The 17657-nt window shown below is 44.8% G+C and overlaps 1 protein-coding gene across 4 annotated transcripts in view; it reads right to left on the bottom strand.

The window, feature by feature from the left end:
- The window catches only part of LOC125768352 (uncharacterized), a 52491-nt gene that overhangs the window by 11632 nt on the left and 23202 nt on the right, over positions 1–17657 (bottom strand). For all 4 annotated transcript variants that reach the window (XM_049435872.1, XM_049435874.1, XM_049435873.1 and 1 more), the window contains one exon: positions 3022–5264. In XM_049435872.1, coding sequence (XP_049291829.1) covers positions 3022–5264 — 2243 coding nt within the window. The remainder of the gene's footprint in view (positions 1–3021; positions 5265–17657) is intronic.

Raw genomic sequence — 17657 nt, forward strand, 5'->3', positions numbered from 1 at the left:
TGTCGTAGGATAGCGACAAGTGGATCGCTACAAAGAGTGCTGTTAAGCCCATAAAGATAAGGGTCGGGTTCCCGTGGGTTGATGGAAACGGATACAAACACTGTAAAAAACGATGGTACAAACAAGGAAGTTGCAAACTGCTGCACGATTCATATTTATAAAGATGACACAATTGTTCTTTGTTTCGTAGTGGATATCGTTTGTCATATATTGCGCTTTTGTAAACTTGTTTTCTTCTTCGCAGCAGAACTAATTAGGTATGCTTCTTCTATTTTAAATTTACCAGTTCCATTTCCTTAGTTTTCCATCTGGAAAGACTTATTCCTTTGGAAGCGTCCAAACCACATTGCTCACCAACAAAATTAGGGCATAAGGTAAGAAAACAAGACAACAAACATAAAACTAGGCGCCATGACAAACCACCAACGTGCATGGGAATGGGTTCATCTGTTTAAATGGTAACGAAAATTAGCCCAACAAAACAAAAAAAAAAAGATATAACAACCCGTTCCGTCAACTTTTGCCAGTTATGGAAATAGCTTGTTAGTTTTTTTGTTGTTTGAAACCACATTAATGAAAAGCTGTAGCTCACAAGAAGGGACTAATGTTTTGCCTTCTGTTTGAATGCCAGTAGCTATTCGAGGTGTATAGACGGAACACCTGTTGTTGTGGTTTGACTCAATGTGATTGGAACATAACTGTTTACTTTTTTTGTCCAGTACAGTAGACTCAACGTAAGTGGATTATCTCTCAAGATGACTTCCTTTCTTTCTAGGCACTTCCGAATGACTTAGCATGTTCGAACAGCGCGCAAACGCGTGGTTCTGCAAGAGCGGAAGTGTCCAATTCCTACTGGAATTAGTGCGACCATTCCAACATTCCAACGGCGGCTTGGTGATGATGGTTAACAAGATGTCTTCTGTCTTTCGCATCTCAAAAACACAAACACACACACGTACTGGATGCATAAAACGAATTAAACCGACGCGTACGACACGCTTATCGGCCGACAATGAACCACCAGCCGGCCGTGGATGAGGAGTTATTAATCATGATCAAGCTTTGATGCACTAATTCACACAAAATCTGGACATTGTCTTCGGTCACATTTTTTGCTGATGTGATCACCGGTACTCAACCCAAGACCTCGCTGACTAGATTTCAGTTCCAGTTTGGATCTGATTGCGTGTTCCGTTTGTTGGAGGAAAGGAAGAAAAAAAACATTCCCGAGAAAGAATGGGAGGCTACGTGTGGCTACGATGGCCTTCGACAATCAGCACACTCGGTTCCAGTTTCTGCCGCTCGCGACCATTCGATCAGATGTCTGATTGTGAGCCGTTCCCTAGGCCCCAGCCAAACGGAGTGGAGGCGAAACAAAAAAGTGCCGGCATTTGGCCGGCATTAGCTGCGGTATGTGACATCGGTATTCACGGCATACAGAGCCTATGATGATTAATTGGACCTTCCGGAGGAATCGGAGCAGCAATGCTGAGGTTGGAACGTATTGAGCAATACCAACGTGTGCTCCGAGAACTTGTTGAACTACAGGTGCTCCAGCACGGAGGAACTCAACCTTACGGAAGGTTGCATCGCATACGGACATGTAACCGCTTATGGTTACAAATTGGTCATCGTGTTAAACTTATCGTTCAGATCCACTACGACAGGCGCAGCTTTGAAGTGTCGGTTCTCTGGCGAACTTAAAAACCCCACACTAAAACATACCAGAGCAATAAATTCAAACCCCCAGACTTGTCGTCGGGAGAAACAAAAAAGCTTTACCTTTAAAATTATGGAAAAAAAACACTACGACAGGTCACGCAGATGCCCCCAAAGAAACTATGCTTCGAGTGAAGAAACAAAGCAACAACAACAAAACTTGGAACTTGGAGAACCGAAAGTTGTATTAACATTTTAAATTTTTCCTCCAAAAAAATATAGCAAGAAGACCCCATTCCCAGTCTGGTTCGTGCGCGACCTGTACGGTTCCGAACGATGTTGCTTGTCTTTTGGTCTCACCTTCTAATAATTACTCGGGTCACGTGTAGGAGTCATTCGCTACAGGCCAACTTGGTTTGGCTTTGATCAGTTCCGACTTTTCCGGGCGTTTGCACATCGTGGCGGCATGCAACGAGAAAGAACAAGCTGACAACAAGGCTTCGAGTTTCTCGCGCATCATCATCGGCCGGACTAACGGGCGTTGATTCGATACGAGACTTAACCATCCGCCATAGTTTTCACCACCCCGCGTGTGCCAGGGTGTGTAGGTGTGAAACTGATCACTTTCCTGTGTCCGGCAGCGATTGTTCGTGCGGTTCACGAAGGCTTTCCCCGCATTTAGTGATTATTGTTCTAGCTGGATAAGGTTCATCCGCTATTACACGTACATGATTAGCATAATAATGTTTACAATCATATAATACAATCAACGAAGTGTTTCTTTGAGGAACTGATGAAACCCTGGGGAAGAACCTGAGGAAGTTCTTCGATATTCTGAACAAATGGTGGGAAAAGCAGCGTAACGGCGTTGTTACCGGCAGATAGTGAAGCCCAATTAAAAGTGCTTCATCGTTTGTGTTACATCAACACTCACTTACAACACAATCAGCTGATCTGACCCTGTCCGCTGTAGAAATGAAGTACACATGCGGAACTAGTAACTGTTCCCGCTATGTACAAGTCCATCAAACTCTTGATGGAATGGCAACTGTTCTCGAGAGGAATAGTGACAACCCTTCATTAAGATAGTCTTGATCAGGTCGTAGCTGCGTCGTTCGCCTCCAGTTTTTGAATCATATCGTTCTCCTTTTCTATTTTTCAGAGTTTCCAATATTTCTAACCATACAGGTAAGTTTAAACATTATTTTCCAGATTTGAAAAGAACAATAATTCACCGTTGAAAAGCATGCAGTGCATCACGTTGATTACTAATACTTTCAACACACGAAGCACACAAAATAAAGAACCTCATCGTTTCCCACCACAAAAGGGTAAAGATCGTACAAAGACCCTTTTACTCACCTGTTTGGATTTCCGGTCACGTTCTTGTGCGGTTTCCGTCTTCGGCTGTTGCACTTGCTGCTGTTCCCGTCGACTGCAACTGCTGAGCTGCGTCAGCTTCTGTATCGTCGACTGTTTACTAACATTCCCACCGAAACTGACGCCAAGATTGCCACCGCTAACGATTGCCTTATCGGTTCCGGTGCGTGTCACGGTCGGTGTACCGATCGCGGAAGTCACCGACCCGTCCTCGGTTCCATTTTTGGATGCACTGCCAGTTACTGCCAGCGATCCCGCTTTACCGTTCTGTTTGCGAACGCCTGTGTCCGCTGGTTTATCGCTCGACGAAAGCCCACCGAGACCGTGCTGATGCATCATCCGGTTTAACCGCCCGAACAGACCGATTGATTCTCGCTTGGAGGATTTGTCACCGCCGAGTGATGGTGTACCGGCTGGGGTCACTTTCTTTACCGGTGACAAGTTTATCTTGATGTTTTTCAACGGCGAGTGGCTACGGGGCCGTATCTTGCGTGCGTCGGAAATCTTCTTCACGACAGCCACCGGTGGTACGGGACTACCGTTGCCACTAGCAGAAGACATCTTGGAGGGTCGCAAACGGCTCAGATTCATGTTTTCCACCCGTTCCCGCAAACTTACACGCCCTCCGATGGAAAAGTTCGGTTTGGGAGCGGATTCTTCGACGGTGGTCCGATTGCTATCCTGCTTTGCGCGCTCTTTATCTGCCGGTTCGGGTTCGGATTGTTTCTTTGGTGTACATTTGGTGGATGTGTCGAGCGAGTGTCGCTGAGCGTCAAGTTTCTGTAGCGCTGCATTGAAGTCTATACTCCGGTACCAGGTTTTGGTGCGTTCTTTGCGCGGGCTGGGACTGTGATCTGTCCCTCTTAGGGTAACCTTTTTCACTGCAGCAGCTTCGGCCAACATCGTTTCGCTGATGTACGGTAAACTGACTGGCCCTTCATCCTCATCCTGCCGTCCGGTGGATACGTGATCCTGACGATCAGCACCATCTTCTTCGTCTAGGAATGGAGTTCGGGTTCCATCACCTTCATCCTCTTCATTGTAGCGTGGAGTTACACCTCGATGTGGAGTTCGTTCACTAACCAGCGGCGAAGGCACATAGAATGTGGGTTTCGTCGGTGTTGCTTGAACCCCGGGAGCGGGTGTAGAGCCTGGAACTTGGAACACCTCCTGCACGGACAATGCTCTTCTTTTGCGCAATCCTGCATGTATTCGGTTAAACTTACTGCGCAATAGCTGCTGCACCTCGTGTATGGATGATTTCTGCCCCGGCAGACGCATCGACGCCGATTTGAACGTCTTCAGACTAGGCAGCTTTATTTCCTTGGCCACTTTAATGCCACCGTTGCTCTCAACACCTCCGCTAAGTCCGGGATCTGGTGCGGATGTTCGCTTAACATCTGACAGTTCGTCGTAGTATTGGAGCTTCTCGGTACGGAAGATCCGCTGCGGTGGTGCCATATTGTCGCACATGTTCTCGTAACGCTGCACGTTGTACTCCCAGTCGATGCTGTGCGCACTACGCCGCTGGGGCGGATTCACGTGTATTCGATGAGCGTACGTCTGATGCGCACCTAGACGCCACAGCTTGACATCGCTCGGTTCGTGAGAAAAGTGCTGCCAGTACTCGTCACCGGGAAATGGACCAAGGCCCGCTGCTGCCGCCGGTATGGCTGGCGGTGCACCGATGGTAGAGGAAGACGATGCGGACGTGGAGGAAGAGCTCGAGTGGCGTAGCTCCCAGTTTTTTGGATCGTATCCGGGCACGAGCGGTGGCGCATCCAGTAGGTGACTGCCGGGTAGTGGGTAGTCTACCAGTGGATGATGATGGAGCTGGTGCTGCTGATGATGCAGATGGCTCGGATGCTGCTGATGATGGTGATGATGATGGTGATGATGATGCTGGTGAGGATGGCTCCGGTGTGACAGATGGTGCGGATGGTGGGCGTGGTGATGATGGTGCCCGTGATACAGCGGATGATGGTGATGATGCGGCTGGGCCGATGACTGGAGCTTCGACTGACTGGCGAGGTTATGGCTCGGTACGAGAGCGGCACGGGGCGGAACCGGTGAGCCAGTCGCCGTACTGATGATCTGATAGTGACCTGGATGCTCGGCCAAGATGAAGTTGGTGTCCGAATCGAGTGATGCCGGACCGGAGACTGATTTGAACGATGCACAGCGCCGTCGTAGCTTGCTCCACTTCTGCAAGATGCCCGCGGAATCTGTGAACGATGAACGTCGGTGACGATGATTAAAACAAGAGAGTTATTATTGAAATTAATTGACGACCGCTGGTCTCTCCCCAAACACACACATACACCGTCGAAGGAGTTCTCTGTTACGATTGCATTCCACACTGTTTACGAGAAGATCGGTCTTCCTAACGCACAAAGATATGGATTCATGCGCACCCTAGCCCTTCGGAGTTGAGAATATGACTGACTTTATTTGTCTCAGGTTCAACAGAACCTTTGCCATCGCCGAAACCGAACCCACACAATCATCCAGCTTCCCGGGGAATATGCATTCGACACTATTAGTATGCTTCTCCGTGCATGTGCATCGATCGTACCCGACATCACCGAAGGGCAATGCTTTTGTGGTTGTGCAAAGTGCCGAGGTTGAGACGGCTGTATCAAAGGCTGATGGCACGATAAATGATTTGTTGCTTTATTAGCTGATGACTCGCGGGAGGGCTTCTCTGGATGCTACACCCATCATCCGATCACCGATGAGCGAGTGAGCTATGTATTTAATTAGATTCACTTCATTAAGCAAATAAGATGAATAAATGAACTGTTTGACTCGCATGATCGTTGATGCTACCGGGGAGGTTGGAGAAGTGCCGCAGAAAGGGCTCTACCGATCAAAGGGTTGGGCTTTGGTACGGCAAATGCCAACTCCGAATCATTGCGTCGGTGGACTTATTACAAACGTATCCAAAAATGGTTCGTTCGCATTGAGTGGTTAAGGCGTTCCAGTGAAACTCTCGCTGTAAGCCTTGGTGGAGTATGCTAGTCATAATTACATTTAATTCTAACACGCAGGCTACCGCAAGCTGAGACGTCCGTAGGCTGCAGATGGTAGGGTGCTTTTAATTGGTGGTTGTTGTGAGGGTCAAATGACAGGAAAATACGTACGATCTCCAGCAGGTGCCTCAATAGTAATCCTACGCACTAGCAGCCACGCAGGTGGAGAAGCGTGCAGATGCAAGGCTTTTGGATATGCATTAACTGTTCGTCTAACTTTATTATAGTAATTTAAAAATTCTATGTTTTAAGGTCATGTTCTGAATATTTTTTCTCTCGCAAAAGAAATGTGTCAATCTGTAAATCCAACACAGTCTTCTTCAGCTATTGGATATCTTTCAACAATCTGGTGGTCACTTCAAATTCCAACTTCGTCGCACTCACACATACGCGAACAGGAAACCAGAACAAGCCCTACATCGTTCAAATCTATCCACCTTCACGCCAACGCGAATAGTCGTGAAGGTGGCGGTCGACGATTAGTCACATTAATTACCATCACAAAGCATCAGTACAACACATCGGCACGACTCTGGAGCAAGAGAGACACAACGGTGTCTCCATTACCTCCATCTGAGAATGACCTCGCCAATCCTGCGTAGACGCGTTGTCTACCATCGTTTCAGCCTGTATTCAAATGGCTTTTGGGAAAGCGAACCACACGACTAGCACTCTAAATCAACCACCGAGAAAATCCACTTTGCACCACAATCGCAGTCGGTACGAGAAAGAATGCACTTTTGCGAATGCGCACGATGGGCAACAATGGACAAATAAATAAGCAAATACACATTCAGATACGTACACTCTCTGGGCCGATCCACAAATCAATCAGCGTGTCTGCAAGTGTGTGCATTGGCGACGCAGATTGAGTTTGCGATTTTTTCGTTACTTTCCCGGCAAACCACAACGGACCACGCAATTTGCATAAATTACCCACCGATTGGCGCTCGGGACGTTCGAGGTTAATAGTGCCGTCGAGAGCTCTTCTGAAGATGAACAGCAGATTCAACTGGAGCTGTTGAATATTCACACCAACTGATACCGAACGATCGTTCCGATGTGAGACACGAAGCTACTTTTTTGATAAAAGCATCCAGTCAGACACTTGTTGGTTCTTGTGGACGAAGGACGTGACGTTTAGTTTTGCTACGTTGCCTTTAACAAATGCAATAATATGCGAGTGCAGTGCCGATCATGATGATGATCACCATCATCATCGGTGGAATTGAGTACCGAGTATCGTGTCTTGCGCACACGATTGACTTAAGTGGATAATAGTGTGTGGATTTTCTTACGCAACTTGCAGCCAGACATTTTGAGGACATACTTCTAACAGAGCGGAAGGTTAGCGCAGGTTTCTTGTGGAGTGGCTTTACAAATGCTCTCAGAAATAACATTCTAAAGTCAGCCCCAAAAGCTCACACCACACAATCCCGTTAAATAGCTTAATCTAGACAACACAACCAGGAACTCGTAAACTTCATTGGAACACATGGGGTGGGTTACACTGTTACGAAACAAAGTCACATTGAACTTGAAAATTTAAAACAAAAACAGTAACTCTTTGGTGTTTTTGACACCACCGCTGGATGTAGTTTAATACCGCACGTCCGTCACCCTGGTTCTCATCAAACTCGATAAGCATCTACCGCTGAGTGCTGTTCCGGCACCTTTTGATACGATTGTTTTTGAAACCCACAGCAGCCCGAAATAAAAAGATGCGAAACAATACGCGATTTTTTTCTTCTTCATGAGTTAAATACAATCGAGAGAGGTGTCCCGGAAACTGGCTAGATCTTGTTACGAGTTAACGCTACTAAAGAGGACCCAAAGTCGGCAACGGTTTGGGAGCTATTTTTTCTGCTGTTTAAAATGTGTTGGTCTGACTCATGCTAACTCTACCGGCAGCTGTTACAGGCTTATCAGCCGATACCAAAAATGAAACTGCGACCAGCCGTTTATGGACAACGAACTGGACGCCGGTGCTGACAAAATCGGTGACAGTTGTTCTGGGTGTCGACAAGAAGAAGTTTCACAGAAGCAACACATTAAGATAATAATGCAACCGTTTCATTTCTGTTTCCCAGGAATCGCGACCCAAATTTTGCACGCTTGGTTTTAACACACCTTTCTCTATCTGCTTCTTGTTTGGTTTTATTTTAATTTGCAAAAACCACGCTAAGAGTGTAATAAAAGCGATGACACAAACCGGGAAGATCTTTTAAGGTGGTCACAATTAAGCGTTAAGTTGCAATTATTCCCGAGGGATGCTAAATTCTGGTAGCATCTTATTAACCTGAATACAAGCTCTTCTTGCTTGTTCCTTCCCTGCAGGGCGAGATGTCTAAGTGATCATAGCGGACTCGAGGTTTGAAGTTCCGTACTGTGCTGGGATCGTCCCGGAAGTACACGTCAAAAAATGAGGTTTATTTTGATCGACTCTTTCAAAGCCTTCCCCTGCTTTTAATAAACAAAACAAACGTGTAACGCTTCACGAGTCGCTAGCCGAACGCTGATGAAACAAAACAGCTGGCAAGGATCGGCACAGGATGCGGCAGTCGATCAGTTCCATTTGTCGGGTGAGAAGTGCAATTAAGCGTGCGATGCGCATCGAACGCGGAGTAGTGCCGCAGTCATCCTTAATGCATCTCCCTTGCGGATGAGAGCCCTTTCCGATAGGACCCTCCGCTAATGGGGTGCTGTGTGTAACACACTTTTTTGTCCCCCTGTGTGTATGTATTTAGGTTGTCCCTGTCCGTGACCTTCAATTGTGGCGTTTGGCTTACGGAAATAGGGAGAGCACGCCTAACGCGACCATCTTCCCGGATAATACACGGACGTCTAACGGTGTGCCGAGCTGCAGCTGTCCAAAAACCGGAATCGGACACCAGAAACGTAAAGTTTTTATGTTCCAAAGCGTAACGTTTGTGCCCTCGCTCGAAGAATTCAAGTCGCGAATGAATATTTTTTCGTAAAACATAATGCACATGGAATTACAAGTTATGGACATGTTGGGAGAGCATTACCCCCGGGCCAAAACGGTAAGGGGAATGGATGGTTTGCAATTAAATTTTGATTTCACATCACAGCACGATTGCAGTTGTTTGTTGCATTTACGATTTCCTCTCCCCTAATGTTTATATTTTTTGGAAGTTTTCCCAACCGTTGTAGTATCGATTGCAGTAAGGTGACATTAAAGCAATTCCCGTTGTTGATCGTTCGGATCCGTTAATTTTTGAAGTGCAGTTTGGTGCGGAAATTGTAATTGCAAAAATAAAGAGGGCGAGAGCGACAGCGTGCGAAGGGTCATTTTATTGATATGGGCCTAAGGAATAGGGCTGGAGCAATCGTTTTAAGTGACGAACCTTCGTGGGACGGAAAACGCAAGCAAGGGTGATAGATTCAATTTTATTGTGAGTAACGAAATTGTTGCGGTTTGTGTGGGCAGCAACAACGAGGTGGGAATTTGCAATTGGGCAATAAAACATATGGCTATACGGTACATTAAATCGATGTCCACTTAAAGAGAAAGCCGTAAAGTTTTACATTTTCAAAGACTATTTCATAGTTATAAAAAAAAGATAAATGTATGTATCAAATATCATTATGTCAACGAAAGCAGAAATACAGACAAACACAGTAAAAAACAAATAGTATATCAAAATGTCTGATGACTCTGAGCTGTAGTTTTAAATCAAATATTTTCAGAAGTTACTTGAAAAAAAACACAAACAGGTTTGTTGCGCTTAGGTTTAATGTTTTACGTAAAAGTGTTTGTAAAAGACAAACAAAATCTTACCGCAATGAAACGTTGAACTCAAACATTCCACACACAAAAAAACAAGCTTAATCAACAAACATTGTAACACTTTGCACGACACACTGACCTTGGCATTTTGCTACCCAACGGCTACCCAAGAAACGAGTGCATTTCGAATGTTGGAACTCAAATTTCTGTCAAAATTTAATGACCATATCTTTCTCGCCATCCCTTCGGCACGAAGAAGAACCGCAAAGCCAAGACCGAACTTACGGTGGCACTGCGTAAAAAAACCTGATTGTGATGATGATCGTAAGGATTGCCGGAGGCTCGAATCGTTTATCAAAACCAACAAATCAAGAAACACCTTCAATTCAACACCGATCGTTTGAAACGAGTTGTGCTGTGTGTATGGAGCAGGATCACTGTTGATTTCTTGCCCAGGAAAGACACTCCACTGTACCAGCAAAGTATCAAGAAAACTTGTTAGAAATAGCGACAAAGGCCTTTATTTAGGATTAAGCTCACCTTAATCTTACTAGGACATGGATTTAATCGGCTTAAAAAAGGAATGCTAAAATCGAAACTCAGAAATACGCAACCATCTCACCTTCAAGGAAACTATTTTTAGGTCGGAAAAGAAGATCTTAGTTTTGTTGCTCTTCGTATCATCCTTTTCAGTACTACTTCTTGAAGGGTTAACATGTCCGGCTAATTCTCAACAGGCGGTCCTGCGATCAAGTCCCATCATCATGCTGAGAAATTGGAATAATTCACCCATATCCGTCACCATTCGGTATGATGATCGTGGCACTGGAAACTGTGACGCTCCAAAGCTCAATATTCCTTTACGGGCGTACCCCACACTGAGAGTGCGGTGTTAAAGTCGCGTGGATGACAAACCGGAGGTTAATCAAATGCAAAACATCAACAAACTCACGTGCTTCTCCAGACACCCAAAAACCTCACGGACCGTGAAGGTATCACAGATCGAAGACTGCCGTAACTCACCGCAGAGCATCATCTCATGAATATGTATCAGGAGAGTGGAACACGCTCGATTGTATTCCTGCGCGCCGTGAGGGTCGCGTCAGAAATAGCAATCACACAGCACCTTCGGACGATAGGTGATGCCATAGGCTACTTTTCCCGCGGCTAACTTCAACACTCCACCGGGCAATAGTAAGATCTTTCTGATTGATCGCGATGTCGCCACTAATCATCGTGCGTGCACACTGCCGTTGGTATCGCTAGCTGGACTGAAGAATTACGCAAATCGAATTTCGAATGAACTACGGTTGTTGAAGATACATCAGCAACGATAGTTGAACGATGCGTGCTGTTCGTTAGCTTGCATCATCCTTTTTTTTCTTTTGTCAGAAGGCTCCTTCTTGCAGTGTAATATTTTTACTTAGCGAAAACCCGTCTGATCACCGAAAGGAAACGCTCAATTCCACAATTTCCTTACTCGCTGGTTATCATTTTCGCAAACTCGACCACACACAAGCACCTTTTGAGCCTGTTCGATGTTGCGAAATTCGATCAGTCGCGCTGTCGAATGTCGGACATAGCAGCGAAAGACAAGAAAGAAGCAGTAATAACAGCCACAGGGGTTGACAACGATCAATAACCCACCGTTTGACCTACTTGTTCAGTTGGACGCTGCAGATCTCCTTTATTACTGGAGGTCACAAATTTTGTGCAAATTTTTGCACACAATCTTCCACCAATCTTCGTACCCTGCGCGGAGCACCACACGGCAGTGCAATGGGCTATTGCCCATCCGCTAAGACACGATGTGTCTTTACCAAGTATTTTACTTTCGCCTCCAGTTTCACTTGGTACGCAGATAATGATTACAGCGCGCCTTCCCAAAAGACCTGCCCGGCCATTAATTGCGATGCAATCAATCTTATTAATGTTATTGCCGACGAGTGGAACCTGAACCTTGGGGAATAGGTTTTTTTCGGAGGGTTTGGGTTCCACTTGGGGTGTATGTCAACGTCCGTCAACTTATAGGGCACAGCACCTTTTTTTTACTGATACTCCGGGACTCCGCGGGCGTTCACATCACGTCGATGTCCGAACCATATCAACACCCAAAATTTATTGAATCTGGATCTTGACAGCAGCCTGCAGCGGTGGAGATTTGTGTTGGGCAAAAGTTTCACACTGTCTTCGAGATATGGTATTAAAAGTTAGGACAAACAAAACCCACAGTCCCGGTAGAAGATGAAAGTAGCTTGTAGCATGAATAAACAGGCAGCTCAGCTGAATGTAGTTCAGATTTTATTGGAATTCTGATATATTTTCAGGATTTTTTAAAAGAAATATTTTTGTGATTTATTTGTCTAAAAGTTTCAAACGAAATCTCGAAAGATTTTTACCTCAACATCAAATGGCGGAAAGAATGGCAAAAATTCTGAAACAAGTCAACATTCCTACAACGGTAAATCACGGATCTAGCCATGTTTACCGCCATGTGGCGCACCAGACAGTACGGCACGATGTGTACTTGGCCGGTAGCCAAAATAAACAGTAAACAAACGGAATGCCGAACACACACAACATGGGTCATGCAAATGTTGTCTTCAACAAACAGTTAAGAATGTTGTGCTACCCGTTGTGAAGGTGAAGATGACAACGTGTTCCTAATGGACAACACAAAACTAAACCGTTTTGAAAAACAAAACCACACGCACGGCAACGCAAAATTGAGATGTGTGTGAGGCAGAAGGAATAAAAAAAACGGAAACAATCAGTTGTGTTGCGCATAACACAAACAATCGATCGACGTTTTCGGTGGAGTAACGACAGTGATCGTCGGTCGTAATGCATACGAGATCGCATGGTAGACACGGCAATGAGCATTGCGGTTTACCATCGGTATGGTAATTTTTAACGACCGAACCGCTCCCTTGCTTTCCAACTGCTTGTAATGAGGAATGACCGTAGGCCGCAACATTCCATTTCCAGCTGCAATGCGTTTAATGTATCCCTTTGGTTAGGGAAAGAGAAAAGTTACGACACGGCGAAGAAGCAACTGGTGTCACTTATCGATGCGATACACTTTTCGCATTCCGGGACGATATAAGAATCCAAATTGAGTTTTAAATGCCTCAATTTGCAACTTATAGTAGGTACAATTTAATTCAAACGTAATATGTTGCAAATCCTCAACTCCACTCAACCTTAACTGACTTAATAGCGGTCAGTTTTTGCCATACTTATGCAGCCACTCAACAGCAGTATCATTTTCGTACGTTTCAAGACATGCTTCAAACCTTTCAAATTGGGTTTGACAATTTCCAACGACCCTGGTGTTTAAAATAAACATCGATACGTAAGAAAAAAACAACAAATCGTGTACACGAAACACCTCCATTGCTTCATGTAGCTCTTGAGATATGACCTCCACTGTTTGTTGTTTCTAGACGCACTACATTTATCACTTCAATAAATCCCTTGAATAAATTCGATTTTTTTCCAAATAGTTGTTCAATACGGACCGACGAAAATCTGTGACCTTATAATTGGTGTTAAAACTTTTTATTTTTGTTAAACATTCCTCGTTGCACCTTTTGCAACCTTCAGCACTCCATCGCTAACAGGTGCCTTCGATTACTGCTTTTTCAATCGAACAAAAATCGAAAGGAAAACCCAATCACTACTTCCGTTCCGTAGGGCCGTACAACCGTTCCAAAAAAGGGTCACCGATACCGATACCTGGTTGCGGTTTGTTGAACGATATTTATAGCACAATCTTCCTCTTTTACACCGAGTGCCGGGCACGTTCAGGTTCACTTTCAATTTCACACAAATCGTCAGACACCATCGACCACGCCAGAGCTCTACCAGCACTCGTTAGCACGGTGTTCGCGGATCGGCTGTCTGCTGGACTACTGCGAAGGTTCCATCTAACCTACTGACCTCTGTGGTTAGTTGGTCCAAAACAAAAACAAAAATATGACATCTCCGATTGACCGGCCCCATGTTTTAGACACGCACGCAACAAGCGCCCACCCTACCAAAGAAACTGCAATCCTTTCCCGCCAATTACGGGTCGACACTGAATCGCACGAACCATTCAGTCCCCATCCAACCGAAACCATATCTTCACCCACTATCGGTCATCCATTGGACGGTGGACTCCCCCGCACGGTGGCCTTCCTTTAAATTGCTTCTTGTGCGCACGAGCCGAGCCTGCTACAATTTCCGGTCAAAGCATTGCGCGGTGCCGACCAACAATCCATCAGAGCAGCGTGGCTCATCTTCACTGCAGGTGATCACCTGTTTACGTGGATGCGAAACGCCACTATTACGCAAACGGTCCCGAAACGATTTCCGACACCAACATAAAGCAAAAAAAATCTCATTTCACCTCTAACGAGTGCGGTAAATGATGCCTTACCAGAGTGCGCTGATCACTCTGTCTTCTTGCTGGCGATGTTCAAAGATTGATGCAAACCTTCTCCAGCTTCAAGTCTCATCCATTCGACGTCAAAGTCTGGTAAAGCTCGGCAGTAGCCGTGTTCCGGTTCGATGCGAATTAATGTGATCTTCACTCATCCCCCCGCATTCGTCTCCCTTGATAGTGAGAGGTCGTGTTCCAGCAACATTTTATTGCTACTTTTAATGCTCAGCAGGTGCAATTCAATGAGCGGGATCCGCTGATCTGTGAACACCACGCGACCATCACCGACCGGTGGGGTGTATGCTTTATTGGATGCATCTGTTTTGCGGCATTTGTGAAGCAAAGCATAACCAAATGACCCTGATGTGTATTTTTTTTTGCGAAATTTGAAGCAATAAGCTCCACAGATGGACACTACATGATCTGGGTATATCACCCAGCATTGGACCATCGGTGAGATACCTGAGCAGCTTGATATTGTTACTGCTGCTGTTACCGTGCCGCTTGCCAAACTTCACATCCGCCGACGAGTTTCGAGGCAAACCATCGTGCAAAGCTGATTAATTAAAACCAGTTGCTATGTGGACATACACGTTTCAATTTGGTGGCTCCTGGGGGTAGGCAATTAAGGTTAGGTTATGTGCGACCTGACCAAGTCTCGGAGCGATATGAGAGCAGTACCTTACGAGATGGGTCCAAAAAGGTTTGCTTTTAATGTGCATAATTTTTCTATTATCCCTTCGAAGTCCATGTGCACTTAACGAGGTTTAATTAGCGTTAGATCACAAGCTAACTAGGCAACGGCGGAGGTCAAGCATGTTGTCTAAGCATCGGTTTAAGGCACTTTAAAGATGTTTCTATGAATATTGGACAGAGCATGTCAGACCGATCGCTTGTTGTACACAACAAACATTGGATCTAAGCTCAAGATCAGCGTCTGTTGTTTGGATACAGAAACCAAATACAAGATCTCTCAAGGAACTCTGGATATTTTAACTAACCAAATCCTTTGATATCCAAACCAAATCCTAGCCCGCTGCGTACAAAATCTTTCTCCCTCAAAAAAAGGATCGCCTTCGCTACTCGCCTTTACTACTACCATTTCAATCCATCTAATCTCGATCCTAAATGATGGCTTTTCGTTCGGACCTGCATAAAACAAATCCTCCCGAATTGTGCAGCGACATAATCAAGGAACTGTAATTAATTCTATTAGCCCTCGATACCAACCATAGCGTGGGATCGAAAAGCTTCGACGGGGTTTCGATTTCGACGCAACAACCCCGTCCCCGGATGCAGGATGAAAAGGCACCAGGACAATGCGGTAGCCTCATTCGAAATGAGCACTTTCTTTGTAGAGGATTAGGGGTACACTTTTTTGTCGGTTTGAGTTCTTTTCTTTGCCCTTACAGCACGTACCTCGATCTGGTACGGGGATAGTTTTTGGGACACCAACGGGGTACAACACCTGAAGCTGGTACGGCAAGAGCTGCAGGAACCTGATCATCCCTACTGTCAGACCAAAAAAAAAGAAGATGAGTGTTTGATGGCCGTGACCGTACAGGAGAGTGCTTCCGTGTTCAGCACGGCAGCGTCGTTAGAAAAGACGTGATTTAATTGCTCGCAACGGGAGGGCTGCTACACGGACGAAGCGAAGAAATTGAGAATCAGAAAAATGCATTTGATACGTTCGAGATTTTAATTGCTTCTTTTGGAGTTTCAGACGAAAAAATAGACATATTGGAATGGAAAAAAAAGGATACTATCGGACGTGATTGAAAAAAAGGGGTATAAATAAAGATTAGGCAAGATGCTGAAGATGCTCTAACCTTGGACCAAAAAGGTGTTGTAAAATGAAGTTTAATCGACCATTAGTTCAAGGCTGTTTGAAATTTCTACTTGTCTCTGTGGGATTATCGCACAAAGTAAGGATTACGAGGTTACAGTTTTATTGATTTAAATTTACATAATCCTGATAGGCAGGTACTACACGTTTATTACCCACTGCCTTTAGTCACACAGAATGACTGCTCCGCAACGAATCGGATTAGCTCGATCAGTGATCGAGCGATCGTTGGTTTTATATCACCAGTGTCTGTCATAATTATTATCTGATTTTTACCAAAAAAAAAAACAACTGAAGAATACAATAGACACTCATCCGTTTTGGGATCAAAACGGAACGATAAGACAGAAAAAATATGACGCGATAAAACTAACCACGACTCTTTTTCTCGCTTAATAATCAACCCCAAACTAACGGGGGACTTGCCAGTGGTAAATGCAGGTGCCTATCCGTTTTCTATTCCTGCCACCGGCAATGAACATTTTCCTTTTTTTTCTCCCTCGCCCCTTTTGCCGTACGAAACAAAAGTACAAAAAGCCCTTTGCGGTTAGGGATGGAAGTCCGCGTTGAAGAGCTACCAGCTACCTGTTCGAAGTTTCACCTCACCAAACAAATGCAGGTTTCTCACGCCGATATAGGTAGGTTGGAAACCTTCTGGCGGGTGTTTGGAAATGAAAATTATTGCCTTTTTTATACTATCCCATATTAGCATAGACATCGAACGAGAGGAAACAAAAGCATAAATGCCATCGGTCGGTTTTGGTAAACGGAGCCGCACTGAAAGAACCCGCATGTGACATAAAAATTGTAACCACAGCTCATGGAAGCCGGCATGGCAGAAATTTACCTGCACGACGACCCTTACACCCTAAAAACATGGAAGAAAACACATAATGCATTTATTTCGCTTTATGATAGGAGGAAGTGGTGAAAGTGATGCTTTGTTTGTGCAAAGGCAAGCAAACAATTTATAGCCTTTTATACAAAACAAAATGAGGTCTTTGATAACAGTTTTTGCAATATAAATTCCACATGTGTAATTTGTGTTGCCTTGCCTTTCTTAGTTCTTGCTTTGCCCATTTTCGTTCCAGTTCCCGGATTGTGACTTCATCGTGTGGATGCAACCCAACCTTCGACTGATAAGAATTTTTAAATATTTGTAAACAAACTAAGTTGCCGTTACACACCCCTGATAACTGTAGCAATGCTGTATTCTGGGTGTCATGTTGGAATTTGAACAAAAAAATCAATTTACCGATGTTGAAATCACACAGAACTTCCTATTATCACACTTGCGCACACAACTGTCTAGTCATGTGATTTCGTAACTCGTTGACACAGCTCCAGAACGCATTTAGATTTTAGTTTACTCGTTTTTACAGCGAAATCCGACCACTTCTAGGAAGAAAATTAATCTTCTAATCCAAACTCGCAACATGACACCCGGTGTCACAGACCAGTATCGTGTATTGAACATTTATACCCGCGGTGAATTCAATATTTAACGTTTGTAACGCAACTCACAATAAGAAGGTATTGTACATCCAACAAACATCGCACTAG

This window comes from Anopheles funestus, chromosome 3RL (genome assembly GCF_943734845.2).
Source record: "Anopheles funestus chromosome 3RL, idAnoFuneDA-416_04, whole genome shotgun sequence".
In the NCBI taxonomy this organism is placed as follows: domain Eukaryota; kingdom Metazoa; phylum Arthropoda; class Insecta; order Diptera; family Culicidae; genus Anopheles; species Anopheles funestus.